The sequence below is a fragment of the Lepidochelys kempii genome, chromosome 3 (genome assembly GCF_965140265.1).
Source record: "Lepidochelys kempii isolate rLepKem1 chromosome 3, rLepKem1.hap2, whole genome shotgun sequence".
NCBI lineage: Eukaryota > Metazoa > Chordata > Testudines > Cheloniidae > Lepidochelys > Lepidochelys kempii.
The window spans coordinates 65,062,687-65,073,682 of NC_133258.1; the positions used below are offsets into that span (position 1 = coordinate 65,062,687).

Genomic DNA, 10,996 nt, shown 5'->3' on the forward strand with positions numbered 1-10,996 from the left:
CTCATTTATGTAGAATGGGAAAACTGTACACGGTCCAGGATGCACAGAGCTTGCTGTGGAGAGGCTGATCCCCCGGCTGGCAGCAGCATCCAAGGACTGGAGGTGCTGAAGTGAACCTCTCCTCCCCAATAGCTGCTGCAGCTCCCTGCCGGGCCAGGAAAGCCTGTGCCATCACTAGGTCAGGAGTACCCAGTCCATGTGCTTCTCTGCCTACTCTGGGCTGGCAGCTCCCTCTCCAGGGACCCCCAGGGAGGGAAGCAGGGCTGGCTGGGGGGCAGAGAGGGGAAGACCCTGAGATCCCTTCCCCCAAGGAAACCTCAAACCCAGCAGGCAGGGGACAAGTGCTCAGCAGAGTTTGTAGCTGGCTTAGAACAAAAAAAAGTTTAGAAGGAACACTGATACTCTGTACCATAACCAGGTCTTAATCTGGGGTTTGGGGTGGTTTTTTTTTATATATGGGTGCAGTAAGTCACTAGATCATTAAGTTGGTCTGTCATTACCTTCAAGCATCTTTTAAATAAGGAATTCTTGAGACTCACCAGTTGTTAAGTTCCATATCAAGTTATGTGTCAGAGGGGTAGCTGTGCTAGTCTGGATCTAGCGAAGTGGCAAAGAGTTCCGTGGCACCTTATAGACTAACAGACGTATTGGAGCATAAGCTTTCGTGGGTGAATACCCACTTCATTGGATGCATGTAGTAGAAATTTCCAGAGGCAGGTATAAATATGCAAGCAAGAATCAGGCTAGGGATAACGAGGTTAGTTCAATCAGGGAGGATGAGGCCCTCTTCTAGCAGTTGAGGTGTGAACATCAATGGAGGAGAAACCGCTTTTGTAGTTGGCTAGCCATTCACAGTCTTTTTTTAATCCTGAGCTGATGGTGTCAAATTCGCAAATGAACTGAAGCTCAGCAGTTTCTCTTTGAAGTCTGGTCCTGAAGCATTTTTTGCTGAAGGATGGCTACCTTTAAACCTGCAATTGTGTGCCCAGGGAGGTTGAAGTGTTCTCCTACAGGTTTTTGTATATTGCCATTCCTAATATCTGATTTGTGTCCCTTTATCCTTTTACGTAGGGACTGTCCAGTCTGGCCGATGTACATAGCAGAGGGGCATTGCTGGCACATGATGGCATAGATTACATTGGTGGACGTGCAGGTGAATGAACCAGTGATGGTGTGGCTGATCTGGTTAGGTCCTATGATGGTGTCACTAGTATAAATATTTGGGCAGAGTTAGCATCAAGGTTTGTTGCATGGATTGGTTCCTGAGTTAGAGTTACTAAGGTGCAATGTGTAGTTGCTGATGAGAATATGCTTCAGGTTGGTGGGCTGTCTATGGGAGAGGACTGGCCTGCCTCCCAAAGCCTGTGAAAGTGAGGGATCGTTGTCCAGGATGGGTTGTAGATAACGGATGATGCGTTGGAGAGGTTTTAGCTGAGGACTGTACGTGGTGGCCAGTGGAGTTCTGTTGGTTTCTTTCTTGGGCTTGTCAAAAACCTGTAGGAGAACACTTCAACCTCCCTGGACACACAATAGCAGGTTTAAAGGTAGCCATCCTGCAGTAAAAAAAAAAACTTCAGGACCAGACTTCAAAGAGAAACTGCTGAGCTTCAGTTCATTTGCAAATAAACACTAGAAGGTGAAATACCATCAGACGTTATTCTTCCTTTGTAATAGCAAGAAGGAAATACAATTCTATTAAAAAGTATTTAAACACACTGGACTAATGTTAGCATTAATATATAAACATTGCTTTAAAGAGAGACAGTTATGAGCTAATATTTCCTGATACAGATTAGCAAGATGTTTCTCACTGTTTAGTAATAGTTCCCAAAATTAAGAAAGCTCATTTTTAGGATGCATTAAAAAATGCAAAGAGAAGAAGAGTCAAGACATTGGCATACAAACACACTTTTCTGTCCAAACAATCCACAGCTTCTAAGAAAAGCCCGGCTCAACACCACATGATTAAATTCTGCCCACCTCTCTCTCAAAGTCAGAAGTGAAACCAGTTCTTTCTGATCCAGTGTGAAGGGAGATTGCCAAAACAAGCAGAACATTACAGAGATGTTATTATTTTTCCGTGACCTCATTCACTAGTCTAGAAATTTAGTGTGAAACCAAGATGTCCAAGACAGATTTTAAGTCTTCAATATGTGCAATACAAAGCCACCAGTCTTCTTCCTCAAAATAGTGTGGGAGCCATCAGATATGCAGATAAGACAATTGCTTTCCTCAGGCAATTGGATTCCTCAACACAAGAGTCTTAGACTCCCTTATTCAAGAATCATCTTGACTTAACATGATCACCTTTGAGTCCACCTTTGTCTTATGACCACAAATATCAATACTCCAGCCCCAGGTTCAGTATCCATGTCAAAATCTAACCTAATCATGACTAACGTGATAGGCAGTGAGGGGTAGCAGACCCACCTTTCACAGGCTCTAGTCTTTAATATACATATTAAGTTGCCTTTCTGGAACTGAGGCTAGAGATCAAAAGGAGAGAAAATGGCTGAGGGGACAATATTATGGGAGCACAGAAGATCTTCAATGACACAACCCATCCCCCTTCAGGATTTCTCATAAGCCTTATGACTTAAGGGTTGATAATAGCAAGTACTGTTGTCAGAGAGTTTAAGGGCCACATAGACTGCCTTCTTAGCCCTGAGCATGTAATGCTTATATAAAGAGATGCTTACAGTCCAGGTGTTTTTTCTTGGGCCCCATCACTTCATGTGTGGTTGCTTTGCAGACGGCTCTGGCTACAGCTGATCCTGTAACGCTGTACTGAGCAGCTGCGATGCGATCTGTCAGCGTCTGACCCGACATCTTCGACTAATGTTAGTGCTGCTGCCTCTTCTGCAAGCGGGGAAACACAGGGGAGGCAGGGGATGTTCCGGGTTTAATGACAGAGCGAGGGAGACCCTGTCCTTCCAGCACCCAGGCCCTTTCCAGCAGGGGCAATCCTTCCTCCCTCACCCCGCTGTGTAAGCGTTACAAGAGCAGTCAAGAGAAGCTGCCCAGGGGAAGACGGGGTATTTTAGACACTGCAGAAGAAAAGCCAGCACACCCATAGCGCATCCATCCCCTCCCCACCCCTAACCTGCGCCCTTAGCGCAACACCATCGCGGCGAACAGCTGCTGCCGAGCGGGGCCCACCTTCCCCTCCGCCGCCAGCCCCACCGACGTGGGGAAGGGGGAAACCTGCACCCCCCACCCCCCGAAACGGGGTCCCCCCTCTGCACTCCTGACAGCCCCGAGAGCCCCAGCAAGCTCCAGGGAATGAATTAGATACCCAGTGGGAGCCGCTGCTCGCTGCTACTGCAGTAAACGGGAGCTTTTCCATCGCCTGCTTCCCCGCGTCTCTCTGCTGGGAGATTATCACATCATTGCGCCATGTTATGCCCTGCCTGCGCCTCTCCCCACCCAGCTCCTCCTTTACCGCTCCGGGAGGCAAGGGCAGGCCGCCCATCGGGAATAGACACCGGCTCCCCTCCCCGCGCCCACCCGGCCCAGCCTCCCAGACACTCGTCCCCCTTCTCTCCAGTGCGCCCCACCGGGCCCCTGCGCCGGCCCTAGCTCACACGCCGCCCCTCCCAGGCCCACTGCAGCTCAGGGGCCCCCACGCGGGGATGCTGCGGCTGCAGCGCGCTGCCCCGGCCGCGGGCAGGAGCCCGGGCTGGGCTGGGCGGTGGCGGCGTCGGCAGCAGCAGACCTGTCACCGCGTCCTTCTGGCTGCCGCTCCCGGGGAGGGCGCCCCCTCCTCCGCGGGGCCGGGAGAGCCCCAGGTGCTGGGCGGCCCCGCCCGCCCGCAGCGCACGGCCCGGGAGAGGCCGGAGCTCCCGCGCCCAGGGGCCGCCGCTGTGCCTAGCCTAATCCCCCAGCGCTGCCGCCGCCGCCGCCGCCGCAGGGATGGACATACCCGCCCGGCGCGCCGCCCTCGCTGTCTCCGCCGCGCTCACCCTCCTGCTCCTGCCGGCCCCTCCTCAGGTTTGTGGCTCGGCGGAGTCAGGTGACCCGGCGCGGCCAAACCGGGACGTGCGGTCCGCTAGGTGCCGTAGGGGGAGCGCCCCCGCGCCGCGCTCTTAAAGGGGACACCCCGCAGCCCGCAGCGCCCGCGCCCAGCCAGCCCCCGCCCCCAAGGTGAGCTCCGAGGCCGGCACAGCCCCTCCGCCCGCTCCCGGGGCGGCTCACTTTCAATTCCCCCCGGCGGTGTGCTTTTCTCCCCGGTCGCTTCCCCTCGTTTCTTGCACCATTTTCTCTCATTTCCCTCCGCTCCCTCCTTGCCCGATTTGCCTCTTTCACCTTCTCTCTGGCTCTCTCGCCCTTTAAATGGGGGTGGGATATTTTTCAATTTGGAGCGTTTCATTGTCAGTTTGCAAAAGGATTAGAATTTGAAAATAACTTTTTAATGTGGAAATATATTTGAATTCCAGGCCCCTTTGAGGATGGTCAGGTTATATTTGGTTCTCTGACTTCCTCCCCCCACACAAGAGTTTTTAAACTACCAATATTTAGACTGCCAATTTAAGCCCCTTACAGCTGCTCTACAAGTACCATAAGAATGGCCATACTGTCTCAGCTATGAAATTAGGTCAAATTTATAGAAGTCGGTTTTTTAGAAATCGTTTTTATATAGTCGATTGTGTGTGTCCCCACACAAAATGCTCTAAGTGTATTAACTCGGCGGAGTGCTTCCGCAGTGCCGAGGCTAGCGTCCACTTCCGGAGCGTTGCACTGTGGGTGGCTAGCCCACAGTTCCCGCAGTCTCCGCTGCCCACTGGAATTCTGGGTTGAGATCCCAATGCCTGATGGGGCAAAAAAACATTGTTGTGGGTGGTTCTGGGTACATGTCATCAGGCCCTCCCTCCCTCTGTGCAAGCAACGGCAGACAATCGTTTTGTGCCTTTTTTCCTGAGTTACCTGTGCAGACGCCATACCACGGCAAGCATGGAGCCCGCTCAGCTCACTGTCACCGTATGTCTCCTGGGTACTGGCAGACGTGGTACTGCATTGCTACACAGCAGCAGCAACCCATTGCCTTGTGGCAGCAGACGGTACAATAAGCCTGAAAACCATCCTCATCATGTCCGAGGTGCTCCTGGCCACCTCAATAAGGTCGGTCAGGAACGTCGGGGCAGATATGGGTGCAGGGACTAAATTAGGAGTGATTCGACCAAGTCACTCTCTTTAGTCCTGCAGGCAGTCCTATTGTACCATCTTCTGCCGAGCAGCCAGGAGGTGTGGATGGCTATCAGTCCTATTGTACCATCTTCTGCCGAGCAGCCATGAGATGGTGATGGCTTGCAGTCCTTCTGCACCGTCTGCTGCCAGCCAAAGATGTAAAAGATAGATGGAGTGGATCAAAACAAGAAATAGACCAGATTTGTTTTGTATTCATTTGCTCCCCCCTCCCTCCCTCCATGAAGTCCTGCCTGAAGTACAAGAGGGAGAGTTAGCTTAGTGGGTTGAGCATTGGCTTGCTAAACCCAGGGGTTTGAGTTCAATCCTTGAGGGGGCCATTCTGTGTGACAGTTGTTTTTGTTTCTCCTTGATGTAAAGCCACCCCCTTTGTTGATTTTAATTCCCTGTAAGCCAACCCTGTAAGCCATGTTGTCAGTCGCCCTTCCCTCCGTCAGAGCAACGGCAGACAATCGTTCCACACCTTTTTTCTGTGCAGACGCCATACCACGGCAAGCATGGAGCCCACTCAGTTCACTTTGGCAATTAGGAGCACATTAAACACCACGTGCATTATCCAGCAGTATATGCAGCACCAGAACCTGGCAAAGCGAAACCGGGTGAGTAGGTGACGTCAGCATGGTGACGAGAGTGATGAGGACATGGACACAGACTTCTCTCAAAACATGGGCCCTGGCAATGCAGGCATCACGGTGCTAATAGGGCAGGTTCATGCCGTGGAACGCTGATTCTGGGCCCGGGAAACAAGCACAGACTGGTGGGACCGCATAGTGTTGCAGGTCTGGGATGATTCCCAGTGGCTGCGAAACTTTCGCATGCGTAAGGACACTTTCATGGAACTTTGTGCCTTGCTTTCCCCTGCCCTGAGGTGCATGAATACCAAGATGAGAGCAGCCCTCACAGCTGAGAAGCGAGTGGCAATAGCCCTGTGGAAGCTTGCAATGCCAGACAGCTACCAGTCAGTTGGGAATCAGTTAGGAATGGGCAAATCTACTGTGGGGGCTGCTGTGATGCAAGTAGCCAATGCAATCAAAGATCCGCTGATATCAAGGGTAGTGACCCTGGGAAATGTGCAGGTCATAGTGGATGGCTTTGCTGCAATGGGATTCCCTAGCTGTGGTGGGGCCATAGACGGAACCCATATCCCTATCTTGGCACCGGAGCACCAAGCCGGTGAGTACATAAACTGCAAGGGGTACTTTTCAATAGTGCTGCAAGCTCTGGTGGATCACAAGGGACGTTTCACCAACATCAACGTGGGATGGCCGGAAAAGGCGCATGACGCTCGCATCTTCAGGAACTCTGGTCTGTTTCAAAAGTTGCAGGAAGGGACTTTATTCCCAGACCAGAAAATAACCATTGGGGATGTTGAAATGCCTATAGTTATCCTTGGGGACCCAGCCTACCCCTTAATGCCATGGCTCAGGAAGCCATACACAGGCAGCCTGGACAGTAGTCAGGAGCTGTTCAACTACAGGCTGAGCAAGTGCAGAATGGTGGTAGAATGTGCATTTGGACGTTTAAAAGTGCGCTGGCGCAGTTTACTGACTCGGTTAGACCTCAGCGAAACCAATATTCCCACTGTTATTACTGCTTGCTGTGCGCTCCACAATATCTGTGAGAGTAAGGGGGAGACATTTATGGTGGGGTGGGAGGTTGAGGCAAATCGCCTGGCTGCTGGTTACGCACAGCCAGACACCAGGGCAGTTAGAAGAGCATAGGAGGGCGCGGTGTGCAACAGAGAAGCTTTGAAAACCAGTTTCATGACTGGCCAGGCTATGGTGTGAAAGTTCTGTTTGTTTCTCCTTGATGAAACCCCCCCGCCCCTTGGTTCACTCTACTTCCCTGTAAGCTAACCACCCTCCTCTCCTCCCTTCGATCACCGCTTGCAGTGGCAATAAAGTCATTGTTGCTTTACATTCATGCATTCTTTATTCATTCATCACACAAATAGGGGGATAACTGCCAAGGTAGCCCAGGAGGGGTGGTGGAGGAGGGAAGGACAAGGCCACACAGCACTTTAAAAGTTTAAAACTTTAAAACTTATTGAATGCCAGCCCTCTGTTGCTTGGGCAATCCTCTGGGGTGGAGTGCCCGGAGGCCCCCCCACCGCATTCTTGGGTGTCTGGGTGAGGAGGCTATGGAACTTGGGGAGGAGGGCGGTTGGTTACACAGGGGCTGTAGGGGCGGTCTGTGCTCTTGCTGCCTTTCCTGTAGCTCAGCCATACGCTGGAGCGTATTAGTTTGATCCTCCAGCAGCCTCAGCATTGAATCCTGCCTCCTCTCATCATGCTGCCACAACCTTTCAGCTTCAGCCCTCTCTTCAGTCCGCCACTTACTCTCTTCACCCCGCCCCCTCTCCTCCTGGTCATTTTGTGCCTTCCTGCACTCTGACATTGTCTGCCTCCATGCATTTGTCTGTGCTCTGTCAGTGGCTGAAGACAGCATGAGCTCAGAGAATATTTCATCATGAGTGCATTTTTTTCACCTTCTAATCTTCACTAGCCTCTGGGAAGGAGAAGATCCTGTGATCCTTGAAACACATGCAGCTGGTGGAGAAAAAAAAAGGGACAGCGGTATTTTAAAAGATACATTTTATAAAACAATGGGTACACTCTTTCACGGTAAACCTTGCTGTTAACATTACATACATAGCACATGTGCTTTTGTTACAAGGTCGCATTTTGCCTCCCACCACCACGTGGCTAGCCCCTCACCCCTCCTGCCTCCCCATGGCTAACAGCAGGGAACATTTCTGTTCAGCCACAGGCAAACAGCCCAGTAGGAACGGGCACCTCTGAATGTCCCCTTAAGAAAAGCACCCTATTTCAAGCAGGTGACCACGAATGATATCACTCTCCTGAGGATAACACAGAGAGATAAAGAACGGATGTTGTTTGAATGCCAGCAAACATACACTGCAATGCCTTGTTCTACAATGATTCCCGAGTACGTGCTACTGGCCTGTGTGGTAAAGTGTCCTACCATGGTGGACGGAATAAGGCTGCCTTCCCCAGAAACCTTTTGCAAAGGCTTTGGGAGTACATCCAGAAGAGCCGCAAATGCCAGGGCAAATTAATCATTAAACATGCTTGCTTTTAAACCATGTATGGTATTTTAAAAGGTACACTCACCAGAGGTCCCTTCTCTGCCTGGCGGGTCCGGGAAGCAGCCTTGGTGGGTTCGGGGGGTACTGGCTCCACGTACAGGGTGAGAAACAGTTCCTGGCTGTCGGGAAAACCGGTTTCTCCGCTTGCTTGCTGTGAGCTATCTACAACTTCATCATCATCATCTTCCTTGTCCCCAAAACCTGATTCTGTGTTGCCTCCATCTCCATTGAAGGAGTCAAACAACACTGCTAGGGTAGTGGTGGCTGAACCCCCTAAAATGGCATGCAGCTCATCATAGAAGCGGCATGTTTGGTGCTCTGACCTGGAGTGGCCATTTGCCTCTCTGGTTTTCTGGTAGGCTTGCCTCAGCTCCTTAAGTTTCATGCGGCACTGCTTCAGGTCCCTGTTATGGCCTCTGTCCTTCATGCCCTGGGAGATTTTGACAAATGTTTTGGCATTTCGAAAACTGGAACGGAGTTCTTATAGCACAGATTCCTCTCCCCATACAGCGATCAAATCCCGTACCTCCCATTCGGTCCATGCTGGAGCTCTTTTGCAATTCTGGGACTCCATCATGGTCACCTCTGCTGATGAGCTCTGCACTCACCTGCAGCTTGCCACGCTGGCCAAACAGGAAATTGAAATTCAAAAGTTTGCGGGCCTTTTCCTGTCTACCTGGCCAGTGCATCTGAGTTGAAAGTGCTGTCCAGAGCGGTCACAATGGAGAACTCTGGGATAGCTCCCGGAGGCCAATACCATCTAATTGCATCCACAATACCCCAAATTTGACCCAGCAAGGCCGATTTCAGTGCTAATCCCCTTGTCGGAGGTGGAGTAAGGAAATCGATTTTAAGAGCCCTTTAAGTCGAAAAAAAGGGCTTTGTCATGTGGACGGGTGCAGGGTTAAATTGATTTAAAGCTGCTAAATTCGACCTCAACTCCTAGTGTAGACCGGGCTTAGTATCCTGTCTTCCGATAGTGGCCAGTGCCAGATGCTTCAGAGAGAGTGAACAGAACAGGGCAATTTTGAATGATGTACCCCTTGTCCTCCAGTCCCAGCTTCTGGAAGTCAGAGGGGGTTGCATGGCCTTGCATCCCTGATCATCTTAGTTAATAGCCGTTGATGGACCTGTCCTCCATGAACTTATCTAATTTTTTTTTAACCCAGTTATACTCTTGGCCTTCACAACATCCCCTGGCAATGAGTTCCACAGGTTGACTGTGTGTTTTGTGATGAAGTACTTCCTTATGTTTGTTTTAAACCTGCTGCCTATTTTTCATCAGGTGACCCCTGTTCTTGTGTTATGTGAAGGGGTACATAACACTTCCCTATGCAGTTTCTCCATACTATTTGTGATTTTATAGACTTCTATCATAGCCACCCTTCTTTGTCCCTTTTCTAAAATGAGCAGTTCCAATCTTTTTAATCTCTCCTTTTATGGAAGCTGTTCCATCCCCCAATCATTTTCATGGCCCTGTGTACTTTTTCTGATTCTATTATATCTTTTTTGAGATGAGACAAACAGAACTGCATGCAGTATTCAAGGTGTAGCATACCTTGGGTTTATACAGTGATGTTATGATATCTTCTATTTTATTATCTATCCTTTAATGGTTCCTAACATTCTGTTAGCTGCTTTTTTTTTTTTTTTTTGGACTGCTGATGCACATTGAGCGAACGTTTTCAGAGAACTATTCACAATGACTCCAAGATCTCTTTCTTGAGTGATAACAGCTAATTTAGACCCCATCATTTTGTATGTATAGTTGGGATTATTTTTTCCAATGTTTATTACTTTGCACTTATCAACATTGCAGTTACAGTACAGAGGATCCTCTTTTCAGGTGCAATTAAAATGTCTTTCCAGAGCAGCTTCCTGATGTCTTTTTATCTTATATTTGGCACGAATGGATGCCACATTATCCACAGATTTTGGAGATTAAGATTTGTGCTAAAGCACAGGAATTGAGCAAATTATTCCGAATTTATCCCTTACAACTTTAGTAGTGTAGTGCTTTAAAAAAAATTAAAAGCCTTTTTAAAGAGACTTTAATTCAGTCAAATGTATGTGACTATCAGATTCCACTATTAACATTTTTGACTCATTGATTATACAACTGAGTAAGAAATATGAATTCCAGATTAATATACTAAATGTAATGCAAGTTTGGAAAAATATCATATTGGCTAGGGTAGAATTAGAATTCTTTCTAGGACAACTATTCCAAACAAGTAAGAGAAGATGACAAATAGAATTAAAGGTGAGAGCGGTTAGCAAATGGAACAAAATAATGAAATCCCAGCAAAAGGCGAATTGAAAACAAAATGAAAAACATCTTATAGTTCTAAAGAAACTAAAACAGCAATGGACTGGACATCAATGCTATGGTGACAAACACTGTACAATACTACAGGGTAGAGAAGACCTTTGCCACAAGGGGGCCAAAGGGACTTTTAACATAGTGGAGACAAACAAGAGTTACCAGAGATTAAAACAGAAAGGCAAAGTGGTCTTTTCAGAATTAAGGTGGTGATATTTGGCTCTGAACTTGATTTCACCATGATGAGACTTTCATCCTCTAGTGGATTAAATGAACCTATACAGACATTATAAGGGTTATATTGGTGTAAATTTATTGTTTGGAAATTCTATGTGCTTACCTCATTTGTGTGGAATCAGAAC

The 10,996-nt window shown here is 48.9% G+C and overlaps 1 protein-coding gene across 1 annotated transcript in view; it reads right to left on the reverse strand.

Moving 5' to 3' along the window:
* The window catches only part of SNAP91 (synaptosome associated protein 91), a 142,648-nt gene extending 138,574 nt beyond the window's left edge, over nt 1–4,074 (reverse strand). Inside the window, exons 1-2 of the mRNA XM_073336567.1 lie at nt 3,923–4,074; nt 2,700–2,859 (exon numbers count right to left, since the gene is read on the reverse strand). Of these exons, the coding sequence (XP_073192668.1) occupies nt 2,700–2,829 (130 nt within the window). The 5' untranslated portion in view covers nt 2,830–2,859; nt 3,923–4,074. The remainder of the gene's footprint in view (nt 1–2,699; nt 2,860–3,922) is intronic.
* Between the last annotated feature and the right edge of the window lie 6,922 nt (nt 4,075–10,996).